Source organism: Ambystoma mexicanum, chromosome 7p (assembly GCF_040938575.1).
Source record: "Ambystoma mexicanum isolate Mex_15411 chromosome 7p, UKY_AmexF1_1, whole genome shotgun sequence".
Lineage (NCBI taxonomy): Eukaryota > Metazoa > Chordata > Amphibia > Caudata > Ambystomatidae > Ambystoma > Ambystoma mexicanum.
In genome coordinates, this window is record NC_090939.1 from 946,666,603 (window position 1) to 946,686,143 (window position 19,541).

Genomic DNA, 19,541 nt, shown 5'->3' on the forward strand with positions numbered 1-19,541 from the left:
CTGTATGGACAAGTTAGACAGATTCATGGCCATTCCAGAAAATAGGACACCTAAAAGACCTAGGGAGGTACTCCTAGAAAGTCCAAGGGCTAAATACCCAAAGTTGTTCTATAACCCCTTTCAGGAGGATATGAACTCTTACGACCTCACCGAAGAGGACACTCACTTCCAGGAAGGACAGGAGTTCATTAATGATGAAAACCAACAAGAGGGAGAAGGCTTCCATGAGGACACTAACCTAAGTGAGGAAGGGTACGAAGAAGACCCAGGTGAGGGTGACCCAAATCCCTGGCAGTTACCATCAGGGTCTACAGAGCCAGACATTATAGACATCATGTCTCCTCAGACCACACCAGTTAGGAACCCTTCGCCTGTTGACGATCAGCCCACCTTTAACGCGCTGCTGAGGAAGGCAGCAGCACATTTTGAGGTCGAAACTGGGGAGGTCACCCCAGACACTGACTTCGTGGAAAGGATTATTAAAGAAAAACCCCCCACCAGCCAAACAATTCCAATACTCGCCTCTGTTAAGAGACGAATCAACCCTTCACTGGCCACCCCTGCACTAGTAAGAGGGGTTAATCCAAGAATCGAAAAATTGTTCTCACCCTCTCAATCAGACCCGCTATATATTAAGGGTCACTCAATCCCGGACTCCTTAGTGGTGACTAACACTAGGAAAAGGGCTGGGGTTCCACTGTCTACCAGTGAGGCACCCCCAGATAAAGAGGGGAAAAAGCTTTATGCCCTAGCCAAAAGAATTACCACCTCGGCAGCGTTCTCAACTAGAATTGCCAATAATAACACATTGCTGGCAAGCTACGCTGATGCGCAATGGGGAAAGCTTAAGCAGGACCTCGAGGAAGTCCCTGAACCCCTAAAAACTAGATTGCTGGCTACAGTTAAAGAAGGGTCTCTGGTCAACCAATGCATCATTAAGAATACCCTCGATGCAGCGGAAACAGCTGGCCGCTCTTTGGTACAGGGAATTCTGCTGAAGAGTCACGTCTGGCTTCGCAATTCTGGGTTTAAGGCGGAAACGCAAGCGGCGCTCATTAACAAGCCTATTGAAGAGTCTAACCTCTTTGGAAAGGCAGTGGACGACGCACTGGAAAATGCAAAAAAAGAATTTGATACCATAAAGACCTTGTACCAAATCTCAAAGCCCCCTAACAGGCGGGGATTTGGCAACAAGCATTCTTTTCGTGGCCAACGCCAGCAACACAATCAACAACTTCAATATTCTGCCAACTACCACCAAAGTAATAGTGGCCAGTACAATCAGAGAGGTCAACACCGTGGCAAGGGGAGAGGCCGGGGTTCCACCCCTAGAGGCTCCCAAGCAACCAGCACCAAGTAACGCGAAGATTCGGGTCCCCTCCCATGCATCGCCGGTCGGGGGCCGGTTAACATCCTTTCTTCCGGCATGGGAGGGAATAACATCAGACCGCTGGGTACTATCCACCGTAGCCCGTGGCTACTGTATAGAGTTCAACAGTTCCCCAACATATAGACCCCCGAGGGGCCGACGCATGACACCAGAACACCTTCTCCAAGAAGTGGACCAGCTACTGGAAAAAGGAGCTATAGAGGTCGTGCCTCTATCTCGGTTAATGGAAGGTATTTATTCAGTGTACTTCCTTGTACCCAAAAAGGATCTAACCATGTGCCCTGTATTAGATCTGCGCCCAGCGAACAAGTTTGTCAAACCCCAAAAGTTTTGTATGGTGACCTTACAGGAAGTGATCCCACTGCTATCACAGTTAGATTACATGACAACACTGGACATGAAAGATGCATACTTTCATATTTTAATGTTGCCAGCGCACAGAAAATACCTCAGGTTCATGATAGAGGGCAAACACTACCAGTTCAGAGTGCTACCCTTCGGCATAGCATCTGCACCAAGGTCATTCACGAAAGTACTGGCAGTGGCAGCGGCCCACCTGCTCAGGTTATCCATCCCAGTATACCCTTACCTCGACGACTGGCTCATAACAGGGGATTCTTACGAGACATGCTTCTCAAACACCCAAAAGACTGTAGACCTTTTGTTCCAACTGGGCTTCTCCATCAACGAGTAGAAGTCCAGCTTAGACCCCAGCCAAGTCAAACAATTCCTAGGGGCTCTAATTCGAACAAAGGACGGCCTCGTCTTCCCCTCCGAGAGGGTCCAAAACATGCTGTTTCAGATCCCCCATTATGTGGCAGGTCAGGAGGTGACAGTGCGCAAAGCGATGCGCTTGCTAGGAATGATGGCATTGTCTATTTATTTGGTACCTCACGCGCGCATGCGCCCAATGCAAGAGTGGCTCAACAGCCAGTGGTGTCAGGCCAGCGGACAATGGGACGATCTAGTGGTGGTCTCGCAGGCCTTGGTTCTCTCGCTACGGTGGTGGACAAAGGAAAACCTGGTAAGAGGGAAACCCTTTGCCACACCCGCAGTGGAAGCCACTCTAACCACAGACTCATCCCTCACAGGATGGGGGGCTCACCTATCCCATCAGACTGCTCACGGAGTGTGGTCTCCGAGCGTAGCATCCAAGCACATAAACCTACTGGAGCTAATGGCCATGTTCAAGGCACTAAAAACCTTCCAGGAACACATACAAGGGAAGACAGTGATGGTCCTTACGGACAGCACCACAGCCATGTACTACCTCAACAAGCAAGGGGGCACCCACTCTCCAGGACTGTCCAAGCTGTCCCAGAATATCTGGAAGTGGGCTCTAAAACACATGTTCCTACTGTCGCAACATGTACCAGGGGAACTCAATCTGCTAGCAGACGAACTCAGCAGAGACTTCCCTCTGCCCTCAGAGTACGAATGGCAGTTGCACGAAGACATCGTCGTCTTCACACAATGGGGATTCCCAGAAATAGACCTGTTCGCAACTCTGGAGAACTCACAATGCCAAGATTACGCCTCCAGGTACCCCCAGAACCAATCCAAGGGGAACGGTCTATCGATTCCATGGTCAGGGAAATTTGCTTACGCCTCCCCCCCCCACCCCCCCCCCTCCTGACTCCCCTTCTCAACAAGATTGTGCACAAGATGCACCAGGAACAAGTTACCATGATACTAGTGGCCCCTATGTGGGCCCGGCAGCCATGGTTCGCTCACTTGATGGAGATGTCTCTATCTCCCCAGTGAAACTTCCCTGCCCGCACAACATGCTGTCACGGACAAGGGCAGGACACTGCATCCATGCCCTCAGATCATGAACTTAGCAGCCTGGCTCCTGAGATCATAGAATTTGGACACTTACAACTCCCGCAGAGATGCATGGACATCCTCAGGGAGGCTAGAAAGCCTAACACTCGTCACTGTTCTAGCAAATGGAAGAGATTTGTCATCTGGTGTAGAGGAAGAAGCATCGACCCAGTTGACTGCTCCCCCACGCACATTGTCCTATACCTGACCCATTTACTGGACTCTGGTCTAGTGTTCAATTCCATTAAAGTCCACCTAGCGGCACTTTCTGCATACACCACTTCCCAGCTTAGTGTTGTGGTGGAAAGTCCCAGTTATCAAAGCCTTCATGGAGGGAGTAAAGAGAATACACCCTCCGATAGCAAACCCAGCTCCCGGCTGGGACCTGAATGTGGTACTTGCCAAACTCATGGGCTCACCCTTTGAACCCATGCACAAAGCAACACTTAAAGACCTCACTCTTAAGACCGCTTTCCTAATAGCTATCACCTCCATTAGGAGAGTAAGTGAACTACAGGCTCTTTCTGTTTTAGACCCCTTTGTAGCAGTTCACAAAGATAAAGTGGTTCTACGCACGCACCCAAGGTTTGCACCGAAATTCATCTCAAAATTCCATGTAAACCAGTCAATAGAACTACCAACGTTCTTTCAAAACCCTTCCAATTCGGGAGAAAAAAGTCTGCATACACTTGATGTGGGCAGAGCTGTCATGTTCTACATGGAAAGAACCAGACCACTGAGAAAGACTAATCAGTTCTTTGTCTCGGTGGCAGCAGGAAGAGAAGGAGATGCAGTTTCAAAATCCACTATATCTATATGGATTGTTCAATGCATCACTCTGTTACACTCTTGCTAAGAGATTACTACCCTTCAAGCCAAGAGCACATTCTACTCGAGGCCCTGGGGCATCCATAGCATTCATTGCAAATGTTCCCCTTGAGTCCATCTGCAAAGCGGCAACCTGGAGTTCTGTGCACACCTTTACAAAACACTACTGTCTAGATGCACACTCTAGATCTGACTCCCAGGTGGGACAGGCAGTATTGAGACATCTTTTCTCTACTGTTCCTTCTCATAACCCACCGCCAACTCGGGTACTGCTCGCTAGTCTATGCACAGCATGTGATTCTAAGCAGATTAGCAAACATCAGAAGACAATGCATTACTTGCAACCATCAGAAATGCTTTTACAGTATCTGCTTAGATTCACATGCGCCCACCCTTCTTCCCCGCTCGGATGGAAGGAACATAGACGCCTTTCTACATCTCTCTTTTCTGTACTCACTCACGTATAGAAGGCTCCCTCAGGGCAGAAAAAATACAAACAGAGGGACCGTAACGCGTGAGGGATTGTGGGTACAACGCACGTCACTATAGGGAAAGTGTTACAGACACGCCTTGTCGACGTCCCCTTTTCGACTACGAAAAAAAAAACAAAATGCAATACTCCGTAGTGACCACTGGATGTCGGACTATGCACAGCATGTGAATCTAAGCAGATACAACCATCAGAAATGCTTTTACGGTAAGTAATGTATTGTCATATCTCTTTTACACCAAGCCCTGGTCAGTGTTTACTTGTTCTATTGTGGTCTCTTGACCTATTGTGAATACTCTGTATACTGCCTAACTCTTCTTGAGGGAAGTCTGACTGCTCAGCCACAGCTACCAAGTGAATCTGTGTGGTACAGACTGCTACCAAGTGGGTTTACTGCCAAACACCTGTAGTCCTAAATCTTTTGCATTGGTCCCAGAGGGAACTGCACAGGTTTCTGCCTAACACCGATGGACGCAGATCTTCTCGCCAGGGAAGGAGGCGCGATCCTGCATCACGACCCAGGATCTCTGAACCTACAGGCCTGGCTCCTGCAGCACTAGAGTTCGGAGCCTATGATATCCCTGTGGACTGCAAGGAGGTACTTGCCAAGGCCAGGGCTTCCTCGACTCTTAAGTGCTATGGACATAAATGGAAGAGGTTCTCTGTCTGGTGCCGTGCACAGAAGATCAACCCTCTATGGATTACGGCCCCCCAAGTGCTGCCCTGCTTGCTGTCGCTGGCCAAGGCGGGGCTGGTGCATGCCTCTGTCAAAATTCATCTAGCTATCTCCCGCTACACCAGAACTCCAGGGCGGTCGTCACTGTGGTCTCACCGCCTGGTGAAGGAGTTCATGAAAGGACTGTACCAATCGTTCCCGCCGGTGAAGGCTCCGGCTCCGGTGTGGGAGCTCAATGCGGTGCTGACCAGGCTCATGGGCCCGCCATTCGATCCTTTGCATTCGGTACCGCTGAAATTCCTATCGTGGAAGACGCCGTTTCTGGTTGCCATCACCTCTGCACAACGAGTGGGAGAGATCCAGTCCCTCTCCTGTAAGCCTCCGTACCTGACATTCCACCAGACAAGGGTATTGCTGAGGACGCACCCCTCCTTCATGCCCAAGGTGCCATCGGACTTCCATCTCAACGAGCCCTTGGCGTTGCCTGTTTTTTTTTCCCGTCGCGGCTGAGCGGACTCTGCACTCTCTGGATGTGGCTAGAGCGCTGAAGTCCTATGTGGACCGCACAAAGTTTTCAGAAACCATCACAACTGTTTGTGAACTTTGGCCCTGTGAACCAAGAGAAGGCCCTCTCCAAGGCTGCCATCTCAAGATGGCTCTCTGGCTGCATCACGCACTGTCATCGGTTGGCGAACGGACCGCTGCCCGGCCGTCCGAGAGCCCACTCCACCAGAGCGATCGCTGCGACAACAGCGTTCCTATCTGGTGTGCCTGTGCTGGACTTCTGCAGGGCTGCTTCGTGGAGGTCCACGCACACCTTTACGAGAGTCTACTGCGTCAACAGGGATTCCAGGGAGGAGTCCAGTCTCGGCCAAGCAGTGCTGCACAAACTGCTCGATTTAGGTGAGCCTGTTCCAGAGGTACTGGTGATTGCTTCTGTTGAGCCTTGCCACCTCCCGTGGTTGTGTAATGTTGTACTTCTATGTATTTTTTATTCATGAGCATGTGAATTCTTGCCAGACCTGCATGGGTTCACATCCAAACACTCCCACCTGCCCTCTTCGGATCTTCTTGGCTCATAGTGCCACTTTACGTGCTTTCAGAGGAGGGGCCTAGGGAGAGGACTGTCATTGACAGGGGGCAGTATGACCGAGAGTACAGTGATTGGTTTAGAGGAGAAATACAGTTTCAAAGTGAGATTTTTTTTCTTTTACTGTAGAGTCCCGGCCTGACAGTGAATATTCATGAGCATTTGAATCCATGCCAGACCCATGCTGGAGAACAATAGTTACAGGTAAGTAACTTGTTCTTTTTTTTTTTTGGGAGGAGGAGTAAAGTTTATTGCTGTGTGCCTCAGTGAGCGCTACCGGCATCCCTGTGGTATGGATGGGTAGTTGTGGTGTTGTGCATGGGGAGGGCGATAGTTTGTCACGGTGAGCCGCTGTGTACGCTGCCAGCATCCATGCTGTAATTAGTGGCTAAGAATGCTGTTGTGTTTGGGTTGAGCAATATAGTTTAGAGGGTGGTGGATGGGTTCAAGAGGATGTTGGGGAAAAGCCAGGTTTGGAGTGCCTTTCTGAATTTCAGGTGATTTGCAGTATTGTGACTGTGTAGGGGTAGGGAGTTCCAGATGATTGGCGCTTTTACGTAGAACGACGATACGCCCAGCCTGGAGGAGTTGTGAAGTGTGACCACTAGGCGATATGCTGTGCGAGATCTGAGACTCCTTGAGGGGTGGTAGTGCTGGATTTTCTCTTGAAGGAATTGCGGTGTTGTGGTTGGCCCGGTAGGTTATGCTTTAAAGGTAGTGCATCGACGAACCAGGTGCCAATGGGGGACCTTTAGTGTAGGGCTGTTCTCTGGGAGGTAGGTTAATGAGCAGGCATGGTGCAGCGGTTTGTTTTCTTTGCAGTTTCCTTAGTTGAAAAGCTGGTGCTTGTTGGGCAAGATTGTATGCATTACCCTGTGGGAGACTTCACCAGCCTTGACCTCTTGACAATAGTTAACCCAACCTTTGGTATAAGCATGTACTACACAAGTTGGTAGAGTGACTGAGCATCCAGGCTTATCTCAAGAGGGGTCAATGCGAGCTGCAGGGTTATTAGAGATTCAGTGACCTGTATCCAAATAAACACTTACACACAAGGCTTCTTGATTTAACAATTATTAATATAAGGAAGTTGAATTAGCCTTCTTAAGAAGGAAGCAATATATATGTAACACAAAAATATACTTCAAAATGCACACCATGTTTCTTTAAATCAGTAAATACCCATTTGGGATGGCACACAGATTTTTCCTACACCCTGAGGTGACTTAAATAACTAGGACACTGTGGACATTAATATATCACTGGTACTTTTCGTGCAATGATATGGCATTTATACCGCACCTATACACAAGTGTTTCACGATGCGACGAGGCAAAGGAGGGGGACCAGAGGGAAGACTGACAACGATCCTACTAGGCCAGGTGTCATTCAGATTGCACAAGTGCATGGGAAGGGGGAAGGAGGAAAGTGCAAAGGGGTCAAGGGGAGGGGACAGTGCAGTACATGGGGTAATAACATAAATAAGAACATAAAAGTACAGCCAGCAAGGGGCAAGTGCAAGGGTACGTGCAGACATCATGTGTCAAGTGCTGGTAGTGGGACTGTAGGGATACAGAAAAAATAAATCAACAAGTGCGGGGGGTTGCCAGGAAGGCAGCGCTGGAGTGCGACTGGCAGGGGAGGGCACCTGGGCCCGAGATCAGAGGGTGGCCAGGTAACCAGTGCAGTTTCAGTATCAGCCAGGAGGTCAGCAGGGGAGAGGAGGAGAAAAAGCGGAAGCAAAGAGAAGGGTTTTGAGGTGCTTCCCGAAGAAAGAGGTTTACCACCAACTTGTTGCTTGGAGAAGCGACTGGCCCTGAGGGAGTTGGAGGCGGATGAGCGGAGAGCTCGAGAAGGAAGATATTTAGGAAGAGGGAGTTGAAGGTATTGAGGCCCCAGAAGGCCTTATGGATAATGCAGATGATTTTGAACTTAATCCTCGCAGCCACTGGGAGCTAGTGCCAAGATTTCAGTCCTGGAGAGAGAATAGCTCTAGGCTTGAAGCCAAGGACAAGTCTCGCAGTCCTGTTCTGGATGAGTTGAGCTGAAACTTTTGCGTCATCCCGCTGGACCTCCAAAGACGTGAATAGAGTCTGAAAAGTCCCCTACCAGAATGCTGGACCTTACAAATGACGAGACTTCAACCAGCTATATTCTCTTGTGCTCCTGAAAAAGGTGCCAAATCCACAGCTGCATCCAGCCGCGAGGAAGATCTTGCCTAGAGCCTTCCCTGTGATCCTTGCTGCAAAAGTCCTTCCAGTGTCCTGTCTTCTTGATGAGGGAATTCAACAACCAGGTTTTTGGCTACAGATCATGAAGTCCTCCTGAATTGGCTTGGGTATTTACTAATCTGAAGTCTCTTGTGATTCCTGTGTAGGTTTGGGGTGTTTTCTGTAATTGGGAGGCCTCTCGCCCAGTTCACCCAGGGCCACTGCTGGAATTCTCCTAGGGTGTCTTCTGTGAATCCCCCTGGACTCTCAACTTACTCTTAATTACTTTCATGTTCTAACAGTCTTCCTTAGGAACTCTGACTTTTGCTACTTAAGAACCTATCCTGACCGCATGTTGGAAACTAGACCCTTGTGACCCCCCCCCCCCCCCCTTCTGCCACTCCTGCTCCAAGAATCGGGTAAATGCTTTAAACGAGATTGCCCCGCCTAGACTATTGTAATGCCCTTTTGATTGGGGCAAACACTTGCAGCATTAACAAACTACAGAAAATACAAAATGATGTGCGCGTCATTTGCCATTCCTAGGAGAGAATACATCACCAGCGCCAGGCGGACTTTACACTGGCTACCGTACAAGCTAGAATACTTTTCAAAGCACTCACCCTGGTTCACAAATGTATCCATGGAAACGCCCCAACATACCTCAAGGCTTAAGTCAAGCCTTATATACCATCCAGACAACTCTGCTCCAGCAACTCTGGTACCCTGAATGTGCCCAGAAGTATCATATGTAGAGGCATGAGAAGATCCTTTGATTTACACTCGGCACAAACATGGAACTCTTTGCCGACAATGCTGAGATTAGAAACAAACTGCAACCTTTTTAAGAAGCAGTTTAAGACCCTCTGTTTGACTAATCCCTCCTCATGCACCACCCCCCTCATGGTCACCCGCAGAATTGTGTAAATCAGGAAAACCAATGTGATGAGGAACGGCAAGCATACATTTTCTTGCAAGAGCACAGGCAGACCTTTTCAAGGTTAGGTGTCTTGTGCAGGTTATGAAAGTGTATGGTGCCTAAAGCAGCAACTAAATGTAGGGCACATTTGGGAAATGAAAGGTCTGTCGACAAAGAGCACCAGCAAATGGGTCGAAACGTTATGAAAACCACGCAAACACAACAAATGTCATACCTGCCCGCGTTCCCACAGGTGTCCCGACGAAAACGGTACCTTACATGTGTGGGTGCACCTACCTGGGCGCAAAGGGGGAAAGACTAAAACACGGCTAACCCCAAGTCTTTTTCAACAGCTGAATTTCAGGATTTTTTCGGAAGCCCACACCATACAGATATGGGCCTAAGGTGTCCAAGTCACCAAGGAAAACGGGGAACCCCATGCATTTCTGAAAAGACACCCGTGGAAATCCAAAGATGTCTGACTTGCGCAAATCCTTGTACCATGTGGGTGTACCGTCCCCTAAGCACAGCGGAAGCTCCAGGGAGCCCCGGCAGGATCCCCATTCCTCCCCGGAGGTGACATCTGTAACTAGGCACAGCCAGAAGTGCAGCCTCGGCTTGCAGACGGACAACCCACATGGGAGGCATCCGCTCCCAGGGAAACACCAATGTTCTACTGGCATGGGGGGCAATTTGTGGCCTGTCCCTGCAATTGTGTCGTAGCCCACCAAAATATCTGCCCAGATGGCCCATTCCCACAACTGCATGAGGTACAACTCCCCTCCATTTGGTGTGGGGGAGGAGAGGGCCACCAAAAAATGTGGGACAGGCCCTTCAGGTTTGGGCACCCTGGGGGTAGATTGGTACAGCAATGTGCCCATCTGCACCAAGGCAAGTTTTGGCAAATGAAGACAAAAATTGAAAATGGCAGGCTGCACTTTAGGGGGTAGGGGGGCGGGCCTGAGGGGCACCCTAAACCTCGGGAATTTTCCAATGTAAAGGGGGGGGGGGTGGCCTGACACACCAAATGATTGGGGGGCATCTCATGCAGCCCTCCCTGGGGTCAAATGCCCCTTCCTAGGAGCAGATAACTGCCCCCAGGGAGGGGTGCATATACCATGGCCCCCAGTCCATTTTGGGTGGCGGGGAAGGACACCCCCTTTCCATAAAAACGATTTGAATGGATTGTGTCCTCCCACGTATTCCTTATCTTTGATAAATCCATTTCCAGCTTGCTGGCTTTGGAAATGTTTTCACAGTAGAGTGCTTTGCGTCGAAGTCCCTTGAGTCTTTGTACCTCGAAGGCCTCCGTATCGCGCCAACGTCACCATAGTTATAAATAGTCTTGTGCAGCGTTGTTGCTCAGTTCTGTTTTTCTGCGCTTCGTAAGCCTCAGAGACGCAACGCTCTGTTCTACTCATCGAAAATTTTCGAAATCTTCGAAAAATACTATATCCTACGGTGGCATCTTCGTCCAAAACATCGACGCCATAGTCTGGCTTCAAAAAATTTCGAGATTGTCATTAACGGATCCTCACAGGATCTGTTTGTGGTGCCTGGGATCAGAGCACCAGTGTTCGGAATGTGAGGACTACATGTCTGACAGTGAAAGCCTTGAAGGAGCGTAGGGAGCAGCTAGAAAGAGCTAAGACAGTTAAATCTTCTACCCCTTCAAAATTGTCCTCGACATTAGTCTTCTCACCAGCGTAAGAAAAATTCCTGATCGAGATCTTGAAGCGGTTCCCACCACTCTTTGAGATCGAGACACTCTAAGAAGAGAAGTCATAGATCTCCCTCCTCTTCATCACAAATTCCCCAGAAAGGGGTCACCTGCCCCACTAAACACAGCTCTCCAGCTAAGTGGGAGGAATTTCGCAAGAAAATGCTTGGTCTTCGAGAACGCGGCCTTGACCCCCTAGGAGATGCCTAGAGGTGATACCCCAGGTGAAAGACCCGAAAAACAAAAACTCTGCGAGACGTCAAACCGGGCGAACAAAAACCCTCGAGAGCATCATGAACCTTCAAGTAAAGACAAAAAATCATTGGGTAAAGCTGCGTCATCGATGCCATCGTCGAAGGTACCTTCGACGCACAAATCTGTCATTGACGGCCGTCGTCGACCCCATTGAAGGATACAGCCTCAAACCTCAACAATGCCACCAGCACCAAAGGTGTCAAAGTCCCGCCCAAGGCGTTGAGTGGTGTCGACTATCGACGATGGAGTAGGATTCCCGGTCCTCTGGAGTACATCGAGGCCCTTTTATAGTTTTTCGACACCATTTGCGGGTTTGTTGAGACCTGTAATGTCTACTTCGGCAACAAACTTTTCCCAAGCAGTATCCACTAATTTGGCTCTTTCTCTGGAAATGGGTTTTACACCTTATCCAAGATCTGACTATTTCAGAGCTGTATCCTCTATACATGAGGAAGGGGAGGACTCTGACAATGAGACCTTTTGGGTTACAAAGAACAGTACCCATTCCAGAGGAACTAATTTTTGAGGAAAATAGATTGAAAGATCTACAAGAATCTTTACAAGATGCCAGTGGCGTAGATATCTTGCCAGAGGCAGAATTTGCTAGACCAGAACCTGGAGACCATGCAAAAATGCCTTACAGAGCCCTTATGGCTGAATTATGCAATGTATGGGGTGGACAACACCTGCACCCTCTTTCCAGCAAGATGATCTTACTGACATCTTGAATAAAGGGCCTCAAGAAGACCCTACAGTCCCTTTTCATGCTGCATTGCTGAGAAAAATAGCTGCAAATTGGGAGTCACTTATTTTATCCCTGCAGTAAATAAAAAGCTCTGAGAAGTACATAGTATCCGCCTCAGACCCTGAATATTTAAGTAAGCACCCAACTCCAAAGAGTTTAATAGTGCAGGCAACGACGTTGTCAAATAGTAAGTCGGCATACCCCACTATACCACAAGACAGACTACACAAGATTTGATGCCACCTGTAAGTCTTTTCAGCATGCAGTATGGCACTTAAGTCTATTAATGCCACTTGCATGCTAGCTAGATTCAGCCACACCCTTTCAGAGTGCGCTTCATCAGCGGCTGACTGTCTCCCAGAAGGGGAGGAGCGAGACGCATTCTTGAACATAAAGGATGGGAAGGATGCATTGTGAGAGTCCCTCCAAACAGGTATCGACTCTGCTGACAGCATCAACAGAGCCATGGCGGCGAGTACCACAAGCCTCAGATTTGCTTTTTTTTGCGGAAGTCTGGTTTTGCTCCTGATGTACAAGCCAGGCTTCTGAATACCCTTTGACGGCACCTATCTATTTGGCAAAAAGGTGGACAGCCTGGAGAAATTGCAAACTTCAAAGGCGGCAGCAAAATCACTTGGGGCTGCAATCCGTCAAACTCCAAATCGCCCCACAGGTACGTCCTGGAGGGGGAAGCCCTTTCGTTTTTACTCCACTTTCAGAAAAAAGGGCAGATGGCAGCCTGCTCAAAGGGGCCAGAGACGATTAACCCGTGGTGGACGGGTCAAAGGTACTGCTTTACCCTCAGCATCTGCGTCAGCTGCTTCTAAACCCTCTGAGGTCTCCCCACTCAAAACACCAGTAGGAGGCAGGTTAACTCAACATCTGACAGAATGGCAGGCTAGTACGTCAGATGCTTGGGCTTTTGAAACAGTTGCCCAAGGTTACTGCCTGCCTTTCCTACACACTCCTCAGTCATCCACCAGGGAACAACTCTTTGAAGCTTACAGACCCGCTCCTTATGCAGGCGATTTCCGACCTGCTAGAGTAAGGTGCCATCGAACCGGTACCTGTAGCAGAGAGGAACAAGGGTTGGTATTCTCTCTATTTTCTAATACCGAAGAAGGACGGTGGATTGAGACCCATCTTGGACTTGAGATAATTAAACAAATTCCTCAGGAAAGACAAGTTCAAGATGGTAACCCTTTCTCAGATCCTTAAGGCCCACCAGCTTCAGGACTGGTTGGTATCTCTAGACCTAGAGGATGCTTACTTTCATGTGCCAATCCATCACAAGCACAGGAAGTACCGGAGGTTGGCCATTGGCAACTCTCATTATCAATTTCGAGTTCTGCCATTTGGGTTGACCTTTGCCCTGAGGGTCTTCACCAAGCTAATGGTGGTTGTGGCTGCAAGTCTAAGGAGGGAAGGAATTCATGTCTACCCCTACCTGGACAACTGGTTGATCAGAGCAGTGTCCCCAGAACAAGCTCAGAATCATCTAGATTGTTTGCCAATTCCTCCACAAGCTGGGTTTCTCCCTCAACTTAAAGAAGTCAAAGATGATACCATCACAGATACTCCAGTTCATTGGAGCAGTCCTGGACACATCCCTGGGAAAAGCCTCGCCACCAGAGGTGAGGGCTCAAGATATTCTACAGATGGTCACCAGGTTTCAAAATGCCCAACGTCTACCAGCCTTTACATTTTTGAGGTTGCTCGGCCTCATGGCATCCTGCATTTTCCTAGTGCCAGAGGGTTGCCTGAGGATGAGATCTCTCCAGTGGGCGCCAAGGACCCAGTGGTCATAATTCTCAGGGAAAATGTCAGATCTCCTACTAACCCCGGACAGAGTGGCTCGAGACCTTCAGTGGTGGGCTTGTCGGGAGAACATCTTGAAAGGAGAACAGTTTTGGCAACCATGGCCGGAGATAATAGTCACGGATGCCTCACTCACTGGGTGGGGAGCTCATGCCAACAACTTGACAATCAGCGGTCGTTGGTCTCCATCAGAATCCAGACTACACATCAACCTATTAGAGCTTAGGGCGATTAGACTAGCGCTGAAGGCTTTTCCTGCCACACAGTGGCCATGCACTACCTCAACAAAAGAGGCGGGCTAGGGTCACTGCCACTGTGCAGAGAGGCAATGCAGCTCTGGTTTTGGGCAATTCAAGTGTTTCCTCCAGTCCCTGTCATGCCTCAAATGATCAGGAGGTTGAGAAGATTCCGGAAACCAATGATCCTAATTGCCCCGGATTGGGCCAGGAGAACCTGGTACCCAGATCTTCTAGACATGTCCATCTGTCCTCCGATTCCTCTTCTGCAAAGAGAGGATCTTCTCTCGCAAAAGGGAGGTCGAGTTCTCCATCCGGATAACTGGACCCTCAACCTTCACGCCTGGTTTCTGAAAGGCTGAGATACAAGGATTGGGAACTCCCGGATGACGTAATGGAGGTGTTGCTTTCAGCCAGGCCAGCAACAAAATCTTTATACCGCTGCCGTTGGAACACATTTTGCAGCTGGTGTAGAGAAAAGAATATTGAACCCTTTTCATGTAGTACACCAATGGTGTTATCTTTTTTGCTATATTTGGTAAATTCAGGTCTTAAGGTTGGCACAATCGAGGGCTACCTCGCAGCGTTGACAATCAAGCGCACTGCGGAGGAGCCTTCATACTTCAAATTGCCCATAGTGATTCCATTTCTGAAAGGGTTAACTAATGTCCCTCCCCCCACCCCCACCACTCCTTTTCAGGTTCCACTGTGGGACCTAAACCTAGTCTTGAAATTTCTAGTGGGTACTACATTCGAACCCCTTCATTCCTGTTCATTAATGTTTCTCACTCTTAAAACAGTCTTTCTAGTGGCTTTAACTTCTGGCAGAAGAGTGAGCGAATTACAAGCTTTGTCTTGCAATCCTCCACATACAATCTTTCACAAAGATAAGGTAGTTCTCCAAGTGAAGCCGAATTTTCTCCCAAAGGTGGTTTCAGAATTACACATCACACAAAAGATAACCTTACCCCAGTTTTATCCTCCTCCCCATCCAGGGAAAGAGGAAGAGAGATTACACATGCTGGATCCAAGGCGTGCCTTGAGTCTTTACGTTAGCAGACCTGCGAGGATTAGGCAAGCAGACCAATTGTGGGGTATGCAGGGCACAAAATAGGGTTGCCTATTACAAAACAAGCCATCTCAAGATGGATTATATTAACTATTATAGAGTGCTATAAATTGGCAGGAAAAGAGCCCCCCCTCAACATCTCGGGGCTCATTCAACCAGGGGTATCGCAGCCTCTTCAGCTCTCAAAGAGGAGTTCCAATTAAAGACATATGTGGGCTGCCACATGGTTGTCTGCACATACTTTCACTAAATTCTAGAGTCTTGATTCCTCCTCTAGCCAGGAGACAAGATTTGGAAAAACTATGTTGCACTCTGCATCTTTAAAGGGAAACATTTTGTTTTACTCCCGCCTCCTCTACACATTACTGCTTCAGGAGTCTATCAAAGATAAGGAATATGTGGGAGGACACAATCCCTTCTTAGAAACGTTACTTACCAACTGTAACGTTCTTTCGACTGGATGTTCCTTCCACGTATTCCTTTTCGCCCTCTTCCATCCTTCCCTGCAGTAAAACTTCCCTTGTAGTTGCAGCCTACGCTCCTTCAAGGGTATTAACCATCTCATACAAGGCAAAACAGCACCTCAAAACGGAACTGAGCAACGGACACTGCGCAAGACTATTTATACCTATGGTGACGTCAGCGCCGATACAGAGGCCTTCGAGGGACACCGAATTGAGGGACGTCGACACACAGCGCCCTCTACTGTGAAAAAATGTATGAGGCCAGCAAGCTGGAAATGGATTTATCAAAGATCAGGAATACGTGGGAGGAACATCCAGTTGAAAGAACGTTACAGTTGGTAAGTAACTTGTTGTTCTCTGGTGGTCAAGCGTTAGGGGGTGGGGGCACTCCCCCCAACACATCCATGTTTTTCCATTATTTTTTTTTCTAAGGCCCATTCCCATGGGGCAGATGGGCACCCATCTGACCCAGGGGGACCCTAAACTGCAAGCCCATCCTTTGGGGGGCCTGCCCATACTTTTCTGGTGGCCCTCTCCCACTGCCACCCCCCTCCCTCCAATTGGATGGGGGGCCACCTTATGTACTCCTGCCTGGGGGCACAAATCTTCCCCCAGTGAGGCCTACAAGGCCCCCCCTTTCCACTTGGTGTGGGAGGGAGAGGGCCACCATCTGTCATTAAGAAAAGACCTGGTGGCTAGGGGGCCCCCATCCCCGTTTGGTTCCCTTTTTATTCTTCATTTGTCCCCTTCCCTGGGGGCAGATGATCACTCATCTGCCCCCAGGGGTCTTCATAACTGTGGCCCCATGCTTTGGGGCCTCTGGGGGGCTAGTGGTCCCCAACCCCCCCCCCCCCCCCCCATTTTGGCTGATCCTTTTTTTTTTCTTCATTTTTCCCCCAGGGGTCTCCATACATGCTTTGGGGCCTCGTGGGCAGGGGGAGGGGCCGCTTAGCTAGTAAACAGCCCCCCCCCCACATTGAAAAGACATCCCTGGTGGTCTAGTGGCATTGCTAGCCAGAGATCGATCGCTCTGTGCCCGATCCGTGACCAGCAATGCAGTCGCATAAGGTGTAGTTGGAAAGGGGAGAATCTCCCCTTTCCAACACCTGTCTCGATCTCCGGCTTGAAATGCAGCCGGAGATCGAGGCAGAGCAAGGTGGACAACTCTCCTCTTGTTTTCACCGTGGCAGCCGAAAATGGCTGCCATAGTGAAAATACTTTGTTTCATGTCGCCGTGCATTATGCACGCCGACGTGAAACTGAGGGTAATCCAGCCCCCGGGCAGTGAGGAGGGACCTGGGTCCATAGAATATGGAGGAGAAAGGTGCCAAAGAAGAAATCTTTCTCAACACTCTGAAGGACAAGCCCCCCTTTTAGCCAAAACCGGAGCTGAACGCAGGTCCAAGCCCACCAATGGTAAGGATCTGCACCAATCAAACATCCAGTAGTTGTCAAGTCGGGTTCAACTACTGGTTTCACGTCCGCTCCAACAGCAGACTGGCACCAGGGATGTCCACTGGCACTGGACAGTCTCCGCCCCCTTCCAGGGTCACAAACAAAGACTCACGAGACCTCAATCAGCAGACTATCCGGGCTTGTGTTATGTTAACTAGATTTGTAAAGCGCTCGTACACCCGAAGGCATCTTGGCGCAGAGAACACACAAAAAGACTAGCCAACAACCCGACCTAGAAGAGCATGGTTTTCAGAAGGCGTCTGAATTAGATAATTTTGGGTAAGTCTATGGGCGAGGGGCAGCGCATTGCACAACTTTCCAGCAGCAATCGAGAATGCTCGGCCCCTTCACCCTAGAAAGGCGAAACCTGGCAAACAGGACCAGACAATGATTGCTAGAACGGAGAGCTCGACCTGGGAGGTAATGAGCAAACGTATCCTGAAGATATTCCACCCCTTGACAAGCCCGGTGCACTAGGCACAGAGCTTTAAACTCTCTGCATGACCTTATAAGGGATTTCCTGACCTGGGAAGGCCCGAAGAATACAAAACTGTAAAATGGCCAAAGAAGAAATGAAAATCTCATGGCACAGCCATTTTGGAGTACTAACCACGTTTCGTAGCCATATGTAGTAAACGCCAACGTGTACAAGAAAAAGAAAGCAAACTGTAAAAATGGAACCGCCGCCACTATTTTGTCTTTAGGCACATATAAAAGTAACAAAAGCCCAACTGTACAATGTTAGTGATACAAATATATTCCCTTTGCACGCTCTGTGCAATGTAAAAATACAAGAATTCAAAAGGTCACCAGGATCCCAGTACTGACAGTCTGAACTAGTTCGTTTCCTGATTACAAATGAGCAAAAGTGAAGCAGAAGGCTTTTCTTCCCTTCAAAAAAAGTCAGGTTAGGATCAAAAACCAAGAAAAAAGAATGGGGTTCCATAGAAGACTATGGAGGGAAAGTTACAAAAAAATGTTTTGCTAATGTCTAAGATTTGTATTGTGTACTAAGCTTGGCCTAATGCTAACCTGCTTCAAATATTGCCTTATTGAAATTATTTTAGCTTTTAAAATTGTGGACAGGAAGGACAGTCTCTTAATCTGTACCCTCCTGTATTAAATTATTATGGACTGCTCCGTGCCTCCTTATTTATTTAGCTGAATACAGACATGGATTCCTTGCCATTGCGTACTGGAATTAGTTTGTCGACTGTATGGGCGATAGCGTTTTTATTTTTAATCATGATTTATAATATTGCTGAATGCACGTTTGGAAATCCCCCCACACTAATATTGCTTTTTCTTTTCTTTATTTGTAGTTTAATTGGTTGGGGTCAAATTAGAAGAGGAGTGACCATCAAGCCAACTGTGGATGATGACTAATCTAGCAGAACATGTAAAGATGGATTTTTCTTGAAAGAGGAATGTATGTTTACAGATGAAATCGTGTCTAAGATGCTAGACAACATCTGCCAAGTGTCAAGCAAAGCAAAACTGGCTTAAGAAATATCAGGAGCTTTATCTTCAACTTTGATGCCGATGTCTAATTTATAGAGACCTTTTTAAGGGAAAACACATTCCCAAAGCCCCAGAATTGAAATACCCACTTAAAGAACAAGCCCTATGTGACAGTGATTTGTGCAGGAACAAGATCTTCTGAATGCCGTGTCCTCATCTTTGTATGATGTGTAACATAATAGCCACTGCATTCAATATGTTTTGGAAATAATAAATTATTTCTTACATTTTCCTTTATTGGATTCTTTGAATCACAAACTTAAACGTTCATCGAATTATTGCTTTTTAACAGAAATAAACTCTTAGTAAGGACTGTCTGTTGTCATACAAATTTTTACACTGACTTATAGGTTTCCTCAATTGTTTTGAGACTGGTTTGTGTTATGTAAATGCAAAATTGAAATTACTGTTGCTACTAATGCCTTTCTTTTTTAAAAGCTGCAGGTTACTTGTCATTTCCCAATAACAATAACTAGAGAAAATTGCTCATCTAACAATGAAGGTATATTTGTGTATCAAATAAGTTTGGCTCCTTTTCCAGCAACTAGGACCTGTGACGAGTTGGGAGGAGGACATGGTATATATTTTATTAAAGTTAAACTATAAGGCCAACTATCCTTATCCCTATGTGTGATCATACCTATATTACTAGCTAGGGTGCTAGTCAGTAAGTCTTTGTTAGATATGAATTGGTGCAGTCGCACTGTGAGACTACAGAAGACTCATATGCGTGGCATTAGGTAACCCACCTTTTGGTATAGGTCTGTACTACACAAGTTGGTAGTGTGGCTGAGCAGCCAGGCCTATCTCAAGAGGGGTAAATGTGATCTG

At 48.1% G+C, this 19,541-nt stretch overlaps 1 protein-coding gene across 1 annotated transcript in view; it reads left to right on the plus strand.

The window, feature by feature from the left end:
- The window catches only part of EIF2S3 (eukaryotic translation initiation factor 2 subunit gamma), a 339,722-nt gene extending 320,699 nt beyond the window's left edge, over window positions 1-19,023 (plus strand). Inside the window, exon 12 of the mRNA XM_069637284.1 lies at window positions 18,512-19,023. Coding sequence (XP_069493385.1) covers window positions 18,512-18,575 — 64 coding nt within the window. The 3' untranslated portion in view covers window positions 18,576-19,023. The remainder of the gene's footprint in view (window positions 1-18,511) is intronic.
- Window positions 19,024-19,541: the final 518 nt, after the last annotated feature.